At 38.3% G+C, this 23146-nt stretch overlaps 1 protein-coding gene across 3 annotated transcripts in view; it reads left to right on the plus strand.

Moving 5' to 3' along the window:
• The window catches only part of Bckdhb (branched chain keto acid dehydrogenase E1 subunit beta), a 205975-nt gene that overhangs the window by 122158 nt on the left and 60671 nt on the right, over positions 1 to 23146 (plus strand). For all 3 annotated transcript variants that reach the window (XM_076918036.1, XM_076918034.1, XM_034524993.2), the window contains one exon: positions 11607 to 11693. In XM_076918036.1, the coding sequence (XP_076774151.1) occupies positions 11607 to 11693 (87 nt within the window). The remainder of the gene's footprint in view (positions 1 to 11606; positions 11694 to 23146) is intronic.

The raw sequence follows: 23146 nt of genomic DNA on the forward strand, positions 1-23146 counted from the left end.
AGACTTTGAGTACAGGTGTCTGGTGGCATGAATCCCATGAGCAAGCGGCATTTACCCTGTGTGCCCTGCCGTTGTTACTCCATCGTTAAGGCTGCACGTTCTCTCATGTGCTTGTCTTTGAGAAATTATTTGTTTCCCTCCTGTGGATCATGACTGGCAGCAAATAATAAGTTTAAGCCAATAAAATCCAATGTTAATAAAAGTGTCTCATGCTATTGAATTTCTTCTTTAAATCCCCCCTTTCTCTCTCTTACACACACACACACACACACACACACACACACACACACACACACACTTGTAAACAGACTGATTTAAATCCACGGAGTCACGTCACGCTTACACTTTTGAACGAATAGTCTCAGGATGGTTCTTCCTTGGCTCAGTTGAGTATGTAGTACCTGTCCCCATGCTGATGAAGCCTGGTGGTTCACTGTGGGCTTCAGTCCTGTGTTCTAAATGAGATACTGTACCTGGCTGCTTCATAGATGTTCAGAAAGGCTATAGTGGTAAATAATATTTACTCATATTAAATGTAGGTGTCTGAGTACGGTTTTAAAAATAGCAACATAGTTTTAAACAGAGGCTTCTGATTAAATCCTTGCTGAGTGACAGGAGTGAATGCTTTCAGATTGGTGGATGGTTTTGCTCTACAGCACCGGCTCGCGACCTTCCTGATGCTACGACCCTTTAATACAGTTCCTTATATTGTGGTGACCCCCAGCCATAAATTTATTTCATTGTTCTTTCATAACGGTAATCTTGCTACTCTTATGAATCATAATATAAACATCTGTGGTTTTCAATGGTCTTAGGCGACCCCTGTGAAATAGTTATTCGTCCCAAAAAGGGGTTGTGACACACAGGTTGAGAACCTCTGCTCTAAAGTCTTTAGTTCCCCGATGTGACTTTTTAGTTTCTATAACTACTTACAAATGTGAATACATAGAGTTTTGGGAATTCATTTTCTAGCATGAGTTATAATTTTTTTAGAATTATGTCTGTGAGACAATTTTTAAAAATGAAAAATAGCTGGTGTTTACCCCTTTGACTAGGGAATTGAGTGTCGGCTGTTTCCTGAGAGCCTGAGAACAGTTGCTCTTCTAGGCTAATGCTGACATGGTTCATTGCTTTGGGCTCAAAAATCTTATACTCCCTTTCCACCCTCTGCAAAATTATGTAAAAATATCTACACACATAAGAATATGTGTACAACCCTGTGTTGTGTCAAATGTCTGTGTAGGGCAATACATACAAATACATGCATTTACTTTTGTACTGTATCTTATAAGTCAATGAATTATCTCATTATGTTCAGGAATAATACATACTTTAAGAATTGCAATACTGCTACACATACGTACTCTATTATTTCAGACTTTTCATTTAAACCTTTGGCTGTACCTTCCATATTAACAGTTTAATAAAATCTGTACTGAGCCTCCATCCTTTGTGTTAACTTGTTTCCGCCCCTTGTGGGCTCCCTCCACACTCATGTGTGAAACTGAACATACCTCAGTGACAGATGAGTAGCAGTTTATGCCTGAAAGCCCAGAAGTGTCAAAGAATAGTGTTTTACCAGCTCTGGTGACCTCTGGTAGGTAGTTATCTAGGAATAAAAGTCCAGGAATCTGAGCTGATGCTTCAGGTCCTGAGGAATTTGAAGGGACTTTATTTGTTTGCTCAGGGTGACTCACTGAAGATTATCAAAAATTGGACTTTGATTTCAAGTAGAGCACATGGCAGTGTATTAAGATGTTTCCTTTGTGCAAATGCACAAATTTTTTTTTTAAAAAAAATGTCAGCTTATATTCATCACCGCCTATATGTGGTTCTATTGAATACAGTCACAAAGGACGGATCCAGAGCCTCTGAGCTGGAGCTAAGGCCTGGGGCTCAGCAGCAGGATTGCTAGGTGGTGTTGAACCTTACTAGAGCCAGGGCAGCAGGGGCTTCTTCCTGGTTTGGTGGCTATTTCGTAAGCAGCGATAGTCTCTTGGTGAGGAGAGCAGACAGGCTAGTGTGGATATTTACTCCTTGAGGTGTTGTTTGACAAGAGTCCTGTCCCTGATGCTCTAACTGACACATGGGTCAGTTTTTACTTGTATCTTCTTAACTGTTTATGTTCTGACTCTTTTACAAAGTCCTTCTTTATTCTTCCTCCCAGTTTTGACGACACTTTGTATACATGTATTCTCTCAATACAATACCATTGTTGCAAGAGGTCCTGGGACAGGGTAGTGTTACCATGTCAGGGTGACTAGGAATGGAGAGTACCAGGTACCATCAAGACCTTCCCCTGCCCATGTTCTTGGCAACCTCTCCATTTTAACCCCTGAGCATAGGGGATATGTTTATTCTGTACACTGTATGGAAGCCTGGTAGCTAAGACAGTGGAAACGGTTCATTTCTTTGGAATCTAGAACCAAGGGAGACACGTGAATAAAACTTTTGTTTTGTTCTTTATGGTCTTTCCTTGGTTTATGGTTGTACCTGAATATATCCTAACTTGATTTCTTTTGTTGGTATAAAATAACTTGAGGAAAGCAACTTAAAGGGCAAAGGCTATCTTCTAGTTCCCAAGTCCAGGTTACGGATCACCCTTGTGGGCAAGTTACGGCAGCAGGAACTTGAAGCAGCAAGTTACATTCATAGCCAAGATCAGAGAGAATGGATGCACACATACTGTGTCCAGCTTATTTTCTTTTTTTATTTAGTCAAGGACCCAAACCCAGGGAATAGTGCTACCTACCCCTTAGTCTGATTCTTCTCATATCAGCTAATGTAATCAAGGCAGTCGTTAGCAGACATCCATCCACTGGACAACACTTGTCTAATCTAGACTTTATTAAGACTCTCTTGTCAGGAGTCAAGATGTATCAAGGTGACATTTAAAGGGAACCTTCTTACTGAGCAAACCTTAAGTATTATAAATGTAATTTAAGTTAATAAAATAGTTTTGAGAATTTTGTCTCTAAAAGGAATTTTAGAGTTTCTCAAGATGTTGTGTGACAAAACTTTTTCTGGGAAGACACAATGCACATGCACACTCCCTTTAGGCAGGGAAACCTTGGCAGACCAACGTACGGATACTACCAAAGTCCAACTTGGTGACCCGTAAGTTTTATTGGGATCACTTACTGGGATATGGGTGAGAAATTACTCACAGAAGCAGTAATGACTCAAAGACAGCTGTGTCACCAAAGCCCACTTTAGCATGAGTGACAGCTCCCAAAGACTGGGAACCTGGAGCACACTGCACAGCTGCAGGCAGCTCAACAGGCTAGAGAGAGAGTGTCCCTTCCAGGTACCTCAGTTGGTCTAAACCTCTTCTAGGCAGTTTGCCTGGTTTCTGTTTCTTAGAGGCAGCTGGTCTGATCTATCTCTAGAGTCTTCTTTGCAGCCCAGCTTTTTCTTAAGAGGTCTTTTAGCTTTTATTTCTTACTCTGCAGGGATGGGCCTAGTGAATTGTTCAATTTCAGGGACTTCCTGAAGCTATTTTGAATTGTTTAGCTTCTTTTCTTAAGGTACTTCCCTGCAGGATGCAGTGTTTTAGTCTCAGAGGAAACTGTTACACAATACCAGTGAAAATGTATCTCATCTACTGATAATTATGTCATTTTCCCCCTTCCTTCCCTCCAGACTTTCCCATGTACCTACCCCCACTTGCTTTCTTTCAATTTTGCGGCCTTTTTTCTTTAACTATAGTTACATACTGGTGTGGTTGGTGTTTCTATGCGCACATGTACGCGTGAGTATCTCTATTTCTAAGTATATAAATATAACCTGTTCAGCTTATGTAATGTTACTTGTATGTATGTTTTCAGGGCTGACCATTTAGTATTGGATAACAAACTATGTTTTTCCCCCAGGGAAGACTATTTCTCTCCAGCATCCTTCAGTTAGTTACCAACAGTTCTTTTCCTAGGGTGGAGGCCTCATGAGCTTTCTTCTTTCCATGTTAGCTCATTTACGGTTACATCCTGGTTCGAGTGAGTCATCTTTAGGCAGCCATGTTAGTGAGACTTCAGGGTGTATATTCTGACATTCCCAGGAGACACAGTCTCACAGAAACTTCCCTCTGGCTCTTAGAATCTTACAGCCTATGCCCCTCTTCTCCCTGGGCCTTCAGTGCAGGCATTGGGTTGTAGATATATCATTTGGGACTGGGATCCACGTGTCAGCGTTTTGATTGGTTGTGGGTTTTTGTAATGGTCTCCATCTGTTGCAAAGAGAAATTTTCTTGATGAGATCTCCACTTATCTGTGGGTATAAGGACAAATATTTAGTGTAGTTAGGGATTATGTTGGTTTAGTAAGGGGCTGTTGCAAGTTCTCCTCCAAGAGCCACAGTTTTGCCAGCCCTGGGGAGTTGGTTATGTGTCCAGTAACAGGCATGGTTTCCCTCTTTCTTCTCACTTCTTATGGAATGTGAGGAAGAAGGATGGTCAGTTTTCTTCAAACATTCTACCAATCCATGCCCATAAAAACATTATGACTAGAGAATTAGAAATCAATCAGGAAAGTATTAGCACCGCAGGAAGTAAAATTTCTTGAAAAAAATTAAACTTATAATTTGATTAAAAATATGAATCATCTTTATAACTGTCATCATCTCTTGCTAATACACTAAATTATCTTGATAATTATCATAATGTGGAGCTAATATTCCAGTAACACTGAGTCTCGAGGCTGTAACTCTTGGCTTTGAAATGTTCACACCTCTGTATTTTTAACTTTTTTTCTTTTACCAAGTAGCAGACATGCATTCTGTGGGTACTAATTACTCTCCCTGATGAAGGGATTCTTTTCCTGTAATTTATTCTTACAATCTTGCTCTTAATGAAAATATGAATGTTTGCATTTTTACTTTCATACTAGCTTTCTTATATATGCTTAGTCTGTAATTTTTCTGAAATAGTCTTAAAGTTTTCCTATAACACTGTTTGCCCAAGAAAGACCCAAAAGATTTTTAGCCTTGACCATGGGTTATGAACTACACATGATTTTGTTTCATAATGTACTAAGAATTCATTTATTCTAACAGAGTTGGACCAAGTTTTAGGAAATGAAACCATTTATCCATGGTGATGGAGAAGTGTAGCTGTGTTTATACTTTTGATCATTCTGCAGAGAAGTATTACCTTGGTAGGCACCCAGCTGGCATCAGGGAGAATTGTACCCTTGATACATACTTCGAACAACCATGTAAAACGTAACTGGCTGACGCCGTGGTTTGGGTGCGGGTCACTTTCTTAGTTTTAATGTTAACCTGGGAGCAGGATAGATAACGCCAGTTTCTACCAGTTATCACACTCAACGATGGCCAGACATAGTATTTCTTCCGCTTGTCAGCACTTGAGAACAGTTTGCCAAATGTTGTTTTAAGAAGAGAAAAATACCGGGTGTTTTTTTCCCCCGTTATTTTAGAATAGGAGTAAAGTGTCGAAATTTAAAATTCTTCAACAAATTTCTGAACTTCATTTTAACAAGGCATTCTTTCTCTTTTATCCACTGTCTCTTAAAGCAGTCTTTGTTTGGAGGGAATGTTTTCTCCTAGGAAATTGTGGCAATTAAAGTTATAACTCTTTAGGACCTGAGTTAACTCTCTTACTTTTCCCCAATACTAGCCTATGGCTCAAGGTGTTGTTTTTGATATGAACTAGTGACCTTTGGAATTTATATAACATTAAAGGTTTATTGAGAAGTTACATAGATACTTAAATAAAATGGTGAAGAAAACGATTTTCTGGTTTGTACTACTGTTCTAAGCTTTCTTTATTGGCCCTCAGTATCTAGTTGGTGGCATGGTGTGGAACAGACCTTAGAGGTTTTTTTTTTTTTTTTTTTTTTTTGGTTTTTCGAGACAGGGTTTCTCTGTGTAGCCCTGGCTGTCCTGGAACTCACTCTGTAGACCAGGCTGGCCTCGAACTCAGAAATCCGCCTGCCTCTGCCTTTGAAGTGCTGAGGTTAGAGGTGTACACCACCACTGCCCGGACCATAGCATTTTAAAGAGTGATGTAGCAATGTGTGCCACCTGGATCATGTTCACTGAGACTTGACCCTGGCTTTAGGTTTTATAAAAGGTCCTAGTATTGTCAGCTTCCTCAAACACTATGAGACTCTGGTAAGAAACTGAGAAAATAGTACCATGGCATTTAAAGCAAGAGGAAATCCAGCTTGTTGTGGGGACCAGGCAGGAGGGGGTTGTAAGATGGGTCTCTGAAGAGGGTAGAGTGTCTGGTAGTTTAGAGAAAGGCAGAGAATGGCTCATGTTCTTTTTAATTTTTTAAAAAAAATTTTATTGGTTATTTTATTTAGTTTCATTTCAAATTGTTATTCCTCCTTTCTGGTTTCCCCTCTGCAACCCCCCTATTTCTCCCCCTCCCCCTGCTTCTATGAGGATGCTCCCCCACCCACCCAACTATTCACACCTCACTGCCCTGGCATTCACCTACACTGGGGCATCAAGACTTCACAGGACCAAGGGCCTCCCTTCCCATTGATTCCAGATAAGGCCATTCTCTGCTTCATTTGCAGCTGGAGCCATGTTCTTAAACTCGCCAGTAGCTCACAAGCTTTGGCCTTCCAGGGCAGTATAAAAGCAAACTGCAGAGGTAAAGGCTGGCCAGCACCAGCAGGCTTATCCAAAGTATTGTGAAGTAGCTTTAGAATCATGCACACTCGTAATTGTGTCATGATTTCCACAATGATTTTCAAAATAATGGTGGAATGTGTGAACCATGGAAAAGATCTGGAAGTGTCATAGCAGTGCCTGGAAGCTGGGGTACCATGGTGGCTTCCCCTTCAGTTGTCTGTCATTGCTTTCTGCTTGTTCTTTTACCTCCTCTCCCACATGGGTGACAAAGCCATAGGGATTCTTTTTTTTTTTTTTTTTTTCTCAGTTTACACTACTTTCGTACAATATTAAATATTTGCTACACTGCCAGCACTCTCTTTGCCAAAGTGGACTTTTCAGAACTCTCTCCGGAGCTCTCGACGGCTCTTTTTTCGTGTTGGTATTTCTCCAGTGGAATACTGGCCAGTGGTCCAGTCATGTGCAGCAGGCATGCTGATAAATACTGGTTTCCAGGCATCCAGTGGTACGTTTGTCAGCCTGTGACTAATTTTGTTTTGTTTTTTTCTTCTAGTTAGCATGAGAGATGTGTTTGGTTACTACAGTAAAAATGTTTCAAAAATACTTAGCTAATTCATCTCCCTTGATGTTTGTAGCTCATTGATACCGTGTCCTTGATCAATCCTAGACTTCAGTTACTGAGTAGCATGTGCTCCACAAATGAAACGTGTTGTGATGTTGTCAATCATTATGATCACTGGTAAAGGCGGGCTTTGATGTTTCATTACCTATCTTTATCTTTGTAGTCTGATGGAAATTGCTAGATCGCCTATGTAGAATATTACATTCTTATTGTATCTGGCCAGCACGTGAATGTGTTGCTCAGCCTGGTGCTGTTAAGATTAAATTGTCTGTAGGGAGAAGTTTTTGTTATAGATTTTAAGTAAGAAATAACACACACACACACACACACACACACACACACACACACAGAGCATTGTGAATGCTGGTGTTATACTTTCAGGCATATGCAAGCTTAATGGTCTGCCTGTCTGTATCATTTTCTCCTGGAATGGCAGCTTAATAGTTTTCCTGGTTGGATTGTGTTAAAATCCTTAAAGGCTACATTCACTAAAACATATGTGTAGCATTTGGGCAGCCAACCTCTGCGTGACCATTTTTTGTAGTGAACAACTTAGCTCTGCGGAGACTGGCATCTTGTTGCTAAAGTGACATTAGCCTGCATGTATGAGACATCACAGGGGACCCATATATAGGTATGAATTTTATGTTTTACTTTAACAGCTAAAAACTGCTTTAAATTAACAGATAAAAGCTATGTTAAAATTCCATTAATTTCAAGTTTTACTTCACACCATTGCAGGATAGGCTGAGGTGTATTTTTGTTACCTTAAAATGGATTTTGTAACATGAGATGTGTTTGTATAAATGTGCAAAGGTGACATGTGTAATACCTTTAAACATGTTTTCATAGAGATTGGTCTGGCTTGCCTGGCGTATTGCCCATATTCAGAATATTGTAGTAGCTATCCTATATAGATAAGCATAGCTCTCTCATCATTGTTGAAGATGCCCAAGCTGAGCACAGCTGTGGGGGAGTCTCATATGGATCCCAAATCTGGGTTCCATTAAAACAGGGCATCGTGTTTGCCTGTGGTCTTCCACGTCTTCATTTTGCTTGCCTCTCCTGTGACAGGAAGCTGCTGGTCTCTGATAGACGGTCTTTAAATGGTAAATAGCCTTTGGGAGGCAGCCTTGAAGGTTTTGACAGGTAGGGAAGAGACTTTTGTGGTTTTGGAATATGGAGAAAAATGGAGACTTTTTCACAGTCCTAATTTTTAATTGGCTTAGCCCTTGCTGGTGCCCCATGTGCCACAGACTTAATCCAGGAGCAGATTGTAGTGGTGAAAAGTTGAAGAAGCAAGAACTAGAAAATCCTGCCTATGTGGTCTTTCCTGGTTTTGGTTGGTTTAGCTTTTATATTAAAAAGTTGTTTAAAGACTTCAGGTTTTTCAAATGGAGAAGTTTGTATCTCAGATGTGAACTTGACAACTTAAAGCTTTAAGCTTCCCTTTCTTTAGTAGAGAAATATTAGCATTTATATCTGTCATTTTGTTACTTTAAAAGCAAATGGCAACCACCTTTAAAAAACAGCATGCTAATTTTAAGAGAGTTCAAGAAAGCACTTAGTAAATTTTTTTTGTAAAGAAATTTCCAGGCAGTTGTATGTTTTCAGTTTTGTCTAGGTGTGTGCTCATTGGAAACAAAACTTAATTTTACTAAATAGTTAACTGAGCCACGAATGATAGGATTCTGTTTTATAAATTTGGAGTGATCTCAGTATTAGTAAGTGAAAAATAATAAAATGGAATAGAAAAAATGATTTTTGGGAGTCTTAGCAAATTAAAAACGTGAATATGAATGACAAAAGGCATATGCCACACTGAATTTCTATTCTGCCTTATGAAATTATTGAACTATATTTAGATAATCACAATATATGTTCATTCTTAGAATGACTGAAAATAACAGTGTTTCTTTATTTTATACATGTAAATGCTTTCCAGGGATCAGAGATATTTTTTAAGCTTCAGAAATGAAATGTGAGCACTTTCCAAATTAAATGAAATAGTAGGCATGGAATCCTTGGCTCAGAGCAGAGGTTCTTTGTCTGAGGATGACAACACATTTTAATGTCAGGCACAGGCAGAGAGATGGCCGTGACCCTCTCATTCCAAGAGTTTATTTGTCATTGTCTGGGGTCTGTTGTCTTGAAGTCTCAGCGAGGAGCTTCCTATGGTTCTGCATGAGCAGACCTCCAAGAAGGTGGCAGGTGGAGGCTGGTTCGCAGTTTTAATGTGACCTTTTGCATTTGCAGTCTGGGATACAGAGATTCCTCTGGTTTTTGAAGGGAATCTTAAGATAGATAAAGAACAATTCTGTTTCTTGAGGAGATTATGACCATACTGTATTTGTCAATTCAGCATCAATTCATGGGCTTCTTTATTTTTTGCTTATTTAGATTTACCAAGAATAGTTTTTGTAATCTGTGTGATATAAGGGAAGGTTTAAACCCCCCCCCCATGTTTCTCCTTATCTACCGTTTCTCAGGAGAAACCAGTTCTGACCATGTAGAAGGAGTATTTCTAATAACATACATATTTAAAAGGGTCTTTATGTCTCATCACTTTTCACAACTTTTCGCTGTCGTTGTTCAACTTGCTTATTTTTAGAATTGACTCCCTTTGGAAATCTTTGCATATATTGCCCTTCTTTCTTGTGCCTCCACAGTGTTCTGGGGTGTGGAGGTGCACTTCTGCAGCCATTTCCTCCTGAAGCATGCTCAGACGGTCTTGATACTCTATATTTGCACATCGTGCTGCTTGAACTGTCAGAGTTGGAATATAGTTTTTCCCTAGAGTTTCCACTCTGTAGCTGCTGGAAGCATAGACTGTTGGCCCTCAATGCTTGTTGGATTTCAAGGTTTATTCTAAACCTTGTCATTTGATCTTGGATTGGCCCAAACCTGGATTATAAAGGACTAGTACGTCGTATGGAGTTTTAGGATAAGAGCAACATGTTGAGAGCAGTTTCTCATTCCCACCTGTTATTCATGAACCGACACCATCTAGCTTGGGTGGGTGTTAGCTGCTTCATTGATTACATCATACTTGCGGGCCTCTGCATTACTGAACTTTCATAGATCCGAGCAGCAAAAAATGGATCGTTCAAGCTGATTAACGAAGGCAGAAAAATCTATTACAGGATATTTTGAAAACATATATATATATTTTTTTGTTGTTGTTGTTGGTTTTTTTTTTTTTCTTTATTATAGAATGTTTGTATTTTGTCATTTCTAGCTGGGCACATTGAAGTTTAATTGTGATTTTTTAAAAATAAGTGTCAAGTTACTTCAGCCATAGGAAGCCAAAATGCCTGTTCCTCAGGTTGTCAGATCTGTGGAAGTGGTTAGGTTCCTTACACCGTCCTTGTCCTCTCTTGTTCTCCAGTCACTACTTAGTAACTATAGTGACTTACTTTTGTTGTGAGTCCTGCCCATACCTTGGGGCTTAGCATCTGCTGGCTGCAGCTGCTGTCACTGTTTCTGAGTTCTAAGCTAGAATTGCCCAGATTGAGTAAAATCTTTCCTTTTAGACATGTATCTCTTGCTTGAAGATTTCATTTTAAATTGATAAAACAGTAAATTTTTAAAAGAGTGATAACCTTGATAGCAATTTAGAGAAGAATTGACATCTTCTCCACTAACATAGTTGAATGTGTTTTAAGCAATAACTTGTTGATTTTGGTACCTACTGGCATCCTGCTGTGATATAGCTATGACTTTTGGTTTTGTAAATAACCTATCATGCCCACCGTGAGCAGCTGTTTAAGCCGTGACAGTTTCACTGTGACAGTTTTCATGTTGAAGTGGCACTGTGATCATTAACAAGGTCTTAGTGCACATTAGTGAAGACAGTTGTGACCCTTCGTTTTCAGAGTCACGTGTTACTGGCAAGTCTCTCAAGGACACACTAGTTTTTCTTTTACTGTGGTGTTTTTGTGCTGTTTTTTGTTTTCCTATCCCATGAACAGTATTTCTCAAGACTGTTGTATGTACTCACATGCCATGTGCCCCCCATCCAAAAAACATTTGGGTCTTAAAGTAAAAAGATGGAAAAATCAGACCAAGATATGGACAGGTGAAACAGTAATTCACTTATAACAACAACAACAACAAAAATGTCCTATAAAATAGGCACGCGTTTTAAATTATATATTACACGGAGTTATAAATCTCATTTTCCTTTCATGCTAAGATCATAAGCTATGTGAAAGTTTCTTGACAGTACAAAAATGTACCCAATTGAATGTACATTACTAAACATAAAATCAGTTCTGATTTTTATTTATGGAATTTAAGCAGTTTGTTTTTATTAGTGAATTAAAATGGTATCATATGCGTAAAATATGTATTCTTTTCAACGTCAGGTTTTCCTCTTCTCTTTCAGTCTGTGATCAAAACGGGCCGACTGTTGATCAGCCACGAGGCTCCCTTGACAGGCGGCTTTGCATCTGAGATCAGCTCGACGGTCCAGGTAGGGTAATGCAGCGCCGACTTTTCCGTGTCTGAGGTCGTGCATGTTGTTCCAGAGGAATGGTTGCTTATCGCAGAATACCAAAGTATGAGCTGCTGGGATTGAACACTGAGACTGTACTAGCCTTCAGTTAATGGTGTAATTATATCTTGAAAGCAGAAAATTCAGATTAATCAAAGTGGAAAAATCCTTTATGGAAGAAGAAAAACTGGAGATGAATTTAATAAAATAAGTGATGTTTGCTGCATTAAGGGGGAAAGAAATTCTTTTACATATCAACCTAATCATCCCCTTGCAATAAAACCTACTGTTGTTATCAAATAGGTCGGTTATGAAATTCATCTTAGAAATGTATAGTACTCATCCTTAAATCTGTTAAAAGTATCTCATTTCAAAAATTATTTATCAGTTTAATTAATGATAAAAGGGTGGAATGTTATTGGAAGTGCTTGAGAAGTGAATTAAACACTTTCATTTTTAAAATGTTCATTTAAGATACTGTGTAAAAGGGGAAAACCCACACATACTTCTTTTTTAGGAGAAGATTTTACTTAAAACTGTTTATTCATATGTGTGTAAATATATATGTACAATGTGAAGGAATTATATTTTTTCTTATTTAAATTTAAAAAGTAAGTAATCAGAGTAAAAACTATTTACATTTTAAATTCAGAATATCAATACAATTTATAAATGCTTTTCTTCTCTTTTCTGATATTATGGTTCTTTATTAAGGTATATCTTTGTAGAGAAGGCATAAGTACGGGGTTAATAGTCTCATAGAAATTATAGTGAAGGAATAATGCTGTAAATTAAGTTTTAAATTTTTAACTAGCAAATGAATTTTTCTAATAAAATAGTTTATGTGCTAGTTAGTAAAATTACATAGTTTTTTTTATAATACTATGAAAACAGACTTAAACAAAATATTTTTTAAAAAATGAATCTAAGTAATAAGTATATTCAATGAAAATCAAGCCGTTCTGTATCTATAGGCACTGACACGGTTGAGAAAAGTGAATATTTGCGTTTTGTCAGTGTCTTGCATTCCTTTTACTTACTATCATTAATGGATTGTGAATACTTGGTTTGCACTGTGCTACATGCTAATTGTTGAGTAACATAGCGAACCAACTCTTTAAAATGAGGCTGCAGGAATAATCACCCTAATAGTCAATGTAATAATCACTGTGATACTAAGATGGTTTTTCAAGCCAGAGGCAGCATTGGCAAAAGAAGCTGGCTTTTCTGACTCCTGATAACTCGGGAGTGTAAGGAAGCCTTCAGGAGGGGGAAGATTGCTGCTGATAGGAACTGTAACAGGCCTGAACTGTTTAGGCCACTGCTTGGGTAATAAGATCATTGCCTATACCGAATATCATTTGCATATAATTATAAAAGGACCACTAGTAGAAGGTAGTTGAACTTGGGCATGTGTCTTTTTGTAAACATTTCTTCCTCCGCGCTTGCTTTTGAACTGTGATCTCTGTTGGTACGCTGCTGTCGAGTGTAATGCAGTTTTCAGACTGGAATGGGTTTTGAAAGATGATCTAATCTGCTGTCTCTTCATTTTGAATAGTATGTGGACTCATGTTTATGGAAAAATGACTCTCCAGCCCCAGGAATACATTAGCAAATCCTCATTTCAGAAACACTGGGTTAAGAGTTTAAACACTGCCATTGCAGCTTGCCAGCACCAGAAATCACAAGAGTGTGTCACAGGTCCTGAAGCTGTGTGATGATTTATGGTGGTAGAAGTTGACAGAGAGATTACCCACTGTGTAATCATATTTGTACCATAAGTCGGATGCACCAAAGCAAGGCAGCTTGTGCCACGCCCTGGCTCTCACAGCATTGACTGTAGCTCCTCAGGTTCACATGCACCTGAAACTTACAGCCTCTTTTTTACCAGATGTGCATTTGCTACTAAACTGCCGAGACTCTATAAAGACTGCTGTGGTTTATAAAGACAGGAAAGATCTTGAACTAGCCCAGGAATTGTGAATCAATGCTCAGAGAATACATACGCAGTCGTCTCAGGGAGTGCAACAGCCCCAAGAGGAACATAGAGATTTTGAATTCATTATACAGTTGTCTGTTTCTATAGAGAAATCATTCGACGAGTGAACTACAAGGTGAATTAGGTAATGCTGTAAAATTTGTAGGAGCTGGGCATCTAATTCGAACTTTTTTTGTCTTAATTCATTTTATTTGTCTAAACACAGAATGCAGAAAATGAATTTAAGTAGGTCTTACGAGTGTATTTGCCCTTTATTGCTTTTACCTATTGATAAAGAAGGAAGCGAGAGATGGGAGATTTGCCCCTTTTAAGTAATATGTGTAAGAATAAGCTGAAGTGGTTTCAGCAGTTGTTTTTTCTCGAGGTGGGTGCTCAGAGCCTGCTGTCAGTGAAACCTGGATCAGGTTACTGGTGCTACAGGTTGTTTGACACTGAAGTGACTTATAGCTGCTTTCACCACTTGGAGTGATTTATACCTCTACATTTCTTTTTGATGTTTGGGCCTTGTAAGGTTAGCAAAGATGAAACTGGGTTATGGTATTGAAAGTCAGCCTTCTCTCTGGGCAGATGGAAAAGGAAATGTCCGAGGAAAAACTTTTCATTCTTTTTAGGAGAGAAAGGCTTCAGACTCTAAATGAGGGTGGACCTTGAATCTTAGCACTCCTTCCTAAAATATCCTGTTCTCGTTGTATCAAAGAATCTTAGGTTTTCTATGAAATTTTAAGTAAAAATGTTGCACCCCACATGTTATTATTATGTGGAGCATACATGGCGGGTTTTTAGAAACCCATGATTAATTCTTAGGAAAATAATTATCAAATAGTAAAACTATTGTTTTTAAATACAAAAAAATCTGAAAACTCTAGAAAACCTAAAAATGCTTTATTTATATCTCAACCTGTTATCCATAGTCAAAATGAAAAAAAAATGTGGAGAATTTATCACCCTATCAAATAGCTTTTCAAGTTTTATAATTAATATTGTTAGATAGAAGCATCATACTTTGTTGCAAAAAAATAAATCTCTGATAGAAGATCACCTTGACAATATGGTTTTGTTGGCATTATTATAGAAAGATTATTTTTACTTATAGAAATAAAATATGAGAAGAATGAGTTCAAAATATATTTATAATTTATTTGTTTAACTCTAATGTACTGCAGATGTCCCTTCTCGTCAGACAAGATGTTTACAGTCCATATCTCCAATCTCTTCATAGTTGTATCTTCTTCCTCATAAAGCCTCATATGTTATTATTAATATTGTTATAAATAGTCTTATTGTGAAATAATGGTAAATCCACTAGAGAAATGAGTATATAGAAATCATTCAAATTCATTAATAGTGTCTTCTAAGATTTCTATGTTTTAAAGAATGCTGATAAGAATGAATGGAAAACATTTAATCAAGAGCATTGGATTTAATTTAGAAGTTAAGTGGGAGGTAGAACAAGCTGGGCCCTGATACTCTCGGGAGCTGTGTCCGTCCTCCAACACACTGCTGTTTCTCCACATCAAACTTTATGTTCCCTTCTGTTCTTACTCTGGGACGCGTGAACTCTTTGGCCCTCTCCTCTCATTTGACACATGATGAATCCTGAAGTCCTTGAGGACTTTAGGGTTAAATTTGAAGCCTGGTGTGTGGAAAAAAAAAAAAAAAAAGCGAAGACAATAGATTTCATTGTTTTCAGAAAATGAGTTTTCTATCATGTTTGTGTTCCTCAGCTTTGCAGCCACAGATTGTCAAAAACAGTATGTCCACCGTACAGAAAGCATTAACATCCTCCACGTATGCGCACCGTACAGAAAGCATTAACGTCCTCCACGTATGCTCACCGTACAGAAAGCATTAATGTCCTCCACGTATGCTCACCGTACAGAAAGCATTAACATCCTCCACGTATGCTCACCGTACAGAAAGCATTAATGTCCTCTGCTTTACCTTCTCCTGGATTAATTTGTGCTGTGTCTTTGAGGATCTGGTCTCCTACTCAGTAATTACATACGTAAATGTTAAGACCAATCAGTTGAGCATTTCCACAGCTTTAAAACATAGCGTGATTCCTGTGAACATTTTAGAAACCAGCCTTCATATTAGCTTCCAGCACAGTCCCATAATGACAAGTTTCTGACTCTGATATAAGGTGTGATAATAAAAAAAAATAGTTTTCTCTCTCTCTCTCTCTCTCTCTCTCTCTCTCTCTCTCTCTCTCTCTTTCTTTCTTTTTTTTTTTTTTATTCCCCTTCTGGATTCAATCCTCAATAAGAGTGCCAAAAGTTTTAGGGATTGTGGTTGGCTTAAAGGTTTCTTTTTTTCTTTCTTTCTTTCTTTCTTTTTTTTTCAACACATGGAAGCAATAACTCTGCACTAGAGAGGCCAATTGGAGAGGAGGGTAACTTTCCACACCATTGTTCTGTCCTTTCTGTGCGGTCTTCTAGCTGAGAATAGGAACCGAGAAGTCGCACACACATACACATAGTTTGTAAGGTGATCGGGTTCTGATAGCGTGAGAGGATTTTTATAGAGGCTTTGAGAATCATTGCGCGAAAGGAAAGTTTCATAGTGTTTAACCGAAGGAAGTTTGCTTTTCTTTCTGTTTTGTGTTAGAAAAGTTGATATGGAGATTTGTTTTTCTTTATAAACCTGTTACTACCAAATTTATAAATACTGTTTTTAAGCGTGTCATGTTATGAAAAGAAGACAGATCCTAAATGATTTTGAGTTTTTACTTGTAATATCTATTTTTATCTATTTCTCTCTCTCTGTATATATGTATGTATGTGTATATATATATATATATATATATATATATATATTGTGTTTGTGTGTGTGTGTATATATATATGTATATAGGTAAATATATCTATCGTGTTGATCAATTAAGAGTTATCAGGATACTAATGTGATTGATAAAGAGTTTCCTACAACTTTGTTATCTTAATTTTTTAAAAAAGTGTTTATTAGAACATATCATTTGCTAGCAACAGATGAAGCAAGCAGTCAGGGGAAGTGTGCCTTTTTGCTAAAACATGGGAGCCGGGGGCTCTTGAGAGCTGGTCAGCATGGAGTGTCTGACTGTGACCTAGGCTTTGTAATGAGCAGTTTTGCGCTGAAGCCTGTGGCCACAGACAGCTGCCACGTCAGTGACAGCCTCTGCTGTGAATGGTGTGCTCATGAGCACCTGGGGTGAAGCCCCCTCTTCTCCCTCTGTCTTCTGTGTGCTGTTTCCCCCACCCGCCTTCCCTCCCCTCACTGTTGTTTTTCAGGGGTGGAAGTGAACACTTTGCATGGCTGTTCTGGAAACCTTAACTCTGCCCTGCTCTCAGGCTTTAGACAGAAAGGTCCTTTTTCTTGCTAATTTTTGAGATGATACAAAATATAATAAATGGTTTATGTGGAAAGATGTAAACAAGGAGCAGTGAGAATAGACAGTAGCTTATGGAAGTGAGCTCTCCTGGTGTGCACACTTCCTTCCCAAAGCTTTTTGGGGAGTTTTTTACTTCTTTGGCTTCAACGTCTCACCTCTTATCACATTCTAGTCTTTATTTTTCAAAAACATCACTTTGCCCATCCTCTGCTTGAAAACCTCCGAGGATACTTTCATTACAGCATCGAGTTGCTCATGTAGGACCTTGATCGCCTAACACAGTGGTCCAGTGAGGAATAGATGACATACTGTGATCTAGTGTGGAATATGATACAACACAGTCAAGCAGAGCACTGTGGGATTGTAAAGTCTCTGACAATGTCATTGATATGTGGTAGCTCATGTAGCCAGACGGTGAGCATGATCGTAGAGATGAAAGTGAATTCAGTCAGGGTCAGAAGGGGTATAATTCCAGGGCCAAGCATGCTTTTGATATGGTTAGAGTACTTCACAAAAGGCTGTAGTTTGAGGTTAAGGTTGACAAGTAGGGATTAGAACCCAAAAATCTTGAATACAGTATTACAGAATATACCTTTGTGTGGAAGAAACCTATAGTTGAGCTGGCTTCCCTTGATATAAATTCCAAGTTTCCCATAAATCTGTGTAAAATAGACTTTATAGCATTCTTGACAAATAGTTGTAAATAAGTAAGTAATCTTTGCTGTTATTTCAAGCAGTGACATATAATTAAAGGATTTTAAGCAGAGGACTAACAGACAGATGTCCTAGTTAGGCTGAAAGATTTATTAAAATTCTATCTCCATAATCTAATTGAGAGATTTAAGGTCTTAAACAACTAAGAGGTAGGGTTGGTCAGCAGTGTGGCTTTTAGAGAGTAGGAGAATGAATTTGAAAGAAAGACTTGATTCATGAGAAAGGTGTGAGGCAAGGACTGAGGTGGTTGGTGGAGAGTCTGGGAGTCTAAAGAAAATATCCACTAGGCTTATTAATAGAGGCGTGGCTTCAGTGAGATAAGAATATCATTGGGAAAAGTGAGCACTGTGAGTAAAGTCTTGAAAACAAGAATATAGATTACTGTTTCGGTGAGGAGAGAGCTGAAGCACAGTGCTTCCTCTTGTGTATGGTTTCTACCAATCATTTCTTAAATATATAATAACATTATACAGTATAAATAATCATATAATAATGTCCTCAAAGCTCAGTAGTATCGATGCTGGGGATTTTATTAGAGGATATGGCTGTCGTTATTTCACCTTATGATTAAAATGTATTGCAAATCTCATCACAGACAGTCTTTGGGTCAAGCTTTGTTCAAGGTGTTCACATAGAAGGAAGATAGTATACATATTATAACTAGGTGCTGTTTGCAGTTTTAGGCATCCCCTGGGAGACTTAGAGCATTCTGCGTGGATGGGGCGGGGGGGGGGGGGTTACTGTGGTTAGAAGTGGCTTAGTCATTACCATGAGGCTACTTGCTTAGCAGAGAATGCCGTTTTCTTGGTCTGAGCCCTCCCAGCAGCCTCCCTAACTTCTCTGCCTTCTCCCCTTTCACGCCAGCTCATGGAGTCAAACTTTTAATATCTCTTAGTTCTGTCCTTCCCTTGTATTCTCCCAATAAATTCAAAATGAGCTCAGAGGCCCGAAAGCCTAAAAGGAAAACATGGAAAATAACAGCCCCAAGGTGAGCATTTTCTAAGAAAATACAAATAACTTCCTGTGTTTCTTCTGTTCATTATACAGTGTCAACTGTAGTTCTATCCTAAGGAGCCTTTATTGTATTGTATTGTATTGTATTGTATTGTATTGTATTGAATTGTATTGGGGCATACTCCCTTTTTTCTTTGTAGCTTTAGGGCTTCCTGCATTCAAGAGAAGGCCCCTTGCTCTGGAAGTCAAGTCCCAGGGCCATGTAGGTCATTACTCAAAAACTCAGCCAGTGATTTAAATGAGTTGTTCATGTCCCAATATCACTCCGATTTATTTGAAGGTGAGTGCCATTCCTGCTGTTCCTGTTGTTAGAAGGACTGATAGGTGAACTGCTTAGTTTTACATCACCACCCCACTGAACATCAACTCACTGTGGTTTGTGTTTGTAAACCAGAAAGTGGACAGTGACGTTAGGTGTGGTGTGCTTCACGCTTCACCTTTCTGCACTGTGGCCTTGTGACCGAGGAGGTTTTTCAGTCTTTTGTTTTAAAATAAATTAGGGTTACTTTTCTTCTCTTTCTCTGTTGAGTCTATGAAAGAGAGTTGTATTCACACGTTGACTGGTGAAGTTTCAGAGGCTAGCAAAATCAGTTACCTGAAGGAAGCCATTCCTTTATTTCATTACATATCAAGGCTGGCTTTTGCGAATTAGTCTCTGTAAATAATTCCTTTAATTCCCAAAGAGTTATATTTTTTTCACTTAGTGCTATAATCCTTAAAAATCTAGTTGTATGCTTGAGGAAAATGACAAGTAATTTAAAATATTTCTGTATGGGTTAGCTTCCTTGCTGTCACAAACAAAACAATGAATGGAATAATGCTGAAGAGAAATGTTGGAGAGCCTTACTCTGGCCCATGGTTCCAGAGCAGTGGTCCTCACCCTTCTTAGTGTTGCTACCCCTTCCTTAATACAGTTCCTCATGTTGTGCTGACCCCCAACCATAAAATCATTTTGTTCCAACCTCCTAACTATAATTTTGCTACTGTTCTGAATCGTAATGTAAATATGTGACCACAAAGGCATTGCAAGCCACAAGTCGAGAACCAGGGTTTTAGAGCATTTGGTTTATGGTTTACTTGGTCCCAAGTAGTTGGACAGGACATCATGGCGGCAGGAAGGCATGAGGGAGAGAACCTCCATGTGATGCAGGCCAGAACCCTGAACGGGAAAAGCTCTGTCGTTTTTCTCATTTTACTTCATCGAGGCCCTGCCAAGTACACAGTGCTGCTCACTGTTGATCTTCCAACCACAGTGGGCCTGTGTATGCCCTCCCACATATGCCGGTATGTCTCACAGTCTCTTAGGTGGTTCTAAACCAAGTCACTCGGCATTCACTGGCATAATTTTACTACCTTATTTGGTATGGAATAATATCTTACATTTTTCTATTAATATATATTATATTATCAGTATAATATAATTATACTATATGTAATGCATATGTATATATTATATATTAAATATAAGGTATCACTTAAAATATTTCCAAATAAGCTAGAGAGTTGGCTCAGCACTGAAGATCACTTGTTGCTCTTACAGAAGACTTGGGTTTGGTTCCACGCACTCACGTGATGCCTCATAACCGTCCATAACTCTAATTCCAGGATGCCCTCTTCTGACCTCTGTCAACACCAGGCATGAGTGTGGTACCAATATGTATATGTAGACAAAACACTAATATACATAAAACAAAACAAAAAAATTTTATCTACAGTAAGTTCCTGTAAAATTTTATAAATGATAGACATCAGAAGATGTATTTATTTGTCCTGGCCAATCCTGTTGGCCACCTTGTACAACTTGCTGTTAGGCTAAATGAAGCAGCGTGGTACGTTCTCCTAGCTATGCTAGGCATGGGCTGTCGGCCTCACATGCATATTTCTTGTTTGGGTTGACTATGCTTTCTGAAGAAACAGCTCATTTTCTCAGTTTGTCATGCCTCTTAAGTAGGCAGCAATATTCGTAATTTTAGAAGATCATTTAAGTTTGCCTCTTTAGCATAATTTAACTTATAGCTCAGATTAGTCCATGCATGTTTGCAAGGGCTATCATTTCCTCTCATGAGTGAGTTCCTAGTCACAAGAAATATGGTTATGTTTAGAGATTAATTACTGCCAATGAATTCCCTGCTAAACTGTAAACAGTTAAATCAGTGCTTATTGCAAAAAAACCCAAACAAACAAAAAAACAAAAGTTGAAAATGAAGACTATAAACAGAAACCAAATGGTTTATTAATGTTTTGATTTTCAGTATTAATGCAAATATTACAAATACTATTTTAATTTGCAGAAATGTATGAAAAAATTTGCATTTGATTGAGAAATGTTGACTGTTTTGATTATTTTTTTTTTTAAAATAGGAAGATTTTATTTTATTTCATTATCCATTTTGGAGAGTCATGTTTTTCCGTCTTAAGTCCTTTAGGGGAATCAGGTACCAATATTAACTATTTAAAGTAGTTTTGTGTCCTAGACAGCACAAGATACCTAATTTTTTTTTTTTAGCTAAAAATTGTAGTGACATGGCTCAGAAGGCAAAGGCACTTGCCACGGAAACCTGGTGACCTGACCGCGATCTGAGAGCCTGCCTAGAGGAGGAAAGAACTGACACCTTCACAAGAGCTCTTCCCTCACCTCCACACGGGAGCTGGGACCCACATGCCCTTTCCTCGACACCACACACAATAATAAATTTAATTTTTTAAAAGAAAAATGAAGTTAAAACGTATAACTAGAATGATTTTTTTTTAGGGCTGTTGGTATCTTATGTTTAAAGAATGCTCTGTGTGACCCACACGTTCAACCCACTTTTGGAGCATCCACTGGCCACGCTGAATCACGCCAGGCTACTCCTGTGTTTTGATAGGGTTGGTATGTTCTCAGCCCTGCATTTCTTTTCTGGGTCAATTTTAAATCCCCAGCTGATGGTTTCAAAAGTACAAAATACATACTTTGAAACAGGCCGTTGGTGTCTAGGTTCTTCCTGAGCTGGCTTCAACTTTCCTATGGTCCTTAAATCATCCTTTTTCTCCTTTGTTTTCATGCTCTTTACTTCTGATATGAATATCTTTAGTCAGCAGTCAGAGAAACTGAAATGGAACTTTATGTTTCATCTCATCGCATCTCATTTCTTAACAGTCTCCTGCCTCAGCACTTGCCCTCCAAATTTATACTCCATGATTTTTTACCCATGTACTTTTCTGAGCATAGGTTAAGTATACCTAGCAGACCATCTTGAATGTATTTTGTGACTAATATTCTAATATTACATAATCCTATGTATTTTTATTAAAACCACCTTTCATGCAGTGAAACTGTTTTGAAACTGTTTTGATCTAAAAACAGATCAAGTACATTAAAATAAGTACTGCACATACATTGATAAAATATTATGGGATGTTGAATGTAGTGGAATATTTAATTATGTAGGCAGCTAATAACTTAATAAATTAAATGCAGTATTTGTTTCAGCAAAATCTGAATCATTCAATAAAATAGGACCTAGATTGGCCAGTGTTTAAACTGAGTCTTGGGAGACACAGTAACACAGATGTTGACTGAATTCTGCCAGAGAAAGATGCCATACAGCCATCTCTTGGAATGTTCAGAGAACCCCATCTTTTTTCTCTTGCTTTTCCTTGCTCCTTTTCTGTCCTCTTGCCTCTGCAGACCCCTCTTTTCCTTCTGCCTCTTTTTGGGTTATTTATTTACATTTCAAATATTATCCCCCTTCTGGGTTTCCCTCTGCAAACCCTTTATCCCATCCCCAGGGGAATGACTGAAGGAGCTGAAAGGGGTTGCAACCCCATAGTAAGAACAACAATATCAACTAACCTTCTGCCTTTCTTGACAGTTTCTCTATGCCAGCCTTAGCAAACATGCAGATCTTTGTAGAAAATAGATAGTTCCTCTCTCACCGTAGGCAGACTAGGCATTATTGAGGAGTAGTTTCTTAATGAGAAGTTTCTGCAAACCAGCAAGTGAGAAACACAAGTCCCTTGTGGTACTGGATGGAAGTTAACAAATAAGGTTGGATTTAGGCACTCCCTGCTCTGTGTAGTTGATCAAAGGTGGTATTTACATAAAACAATATGAAAACACCATTTGAAAAGCACTTTAAAGAGTTAATCTTCCATCAGTAAGAGCACTGTTTATGGTAGGGTTGGGTGATTCTCCCTATATCACATTTCACTGTAAAAAACATAAAGAACCAGCTCTTTGTTGGTGATTTTTTGTTTTTCAGAAAGGCATTCTGATGGGGGGATACATGACTGCTTATCTGTGGTGTTAATTTTCTGTAAGGATATTATAGCTATTAGTTGATCAGTTGTTGTTAG

This window comes from Arvicanthis niloticus, chromosome 21, assembly GCF_011762505.2.
Source record: "Arvicanthis niloticus isolate mArvNil1 chromosome 21, mArvNil1.pat.X, whole genome shotgun sequence".
NCBI lineage: Eukaryota > Metazoa > Chordata > Mammalia > Rodentia > Muridae > Arvicanthis > Arvicanthis niloticus.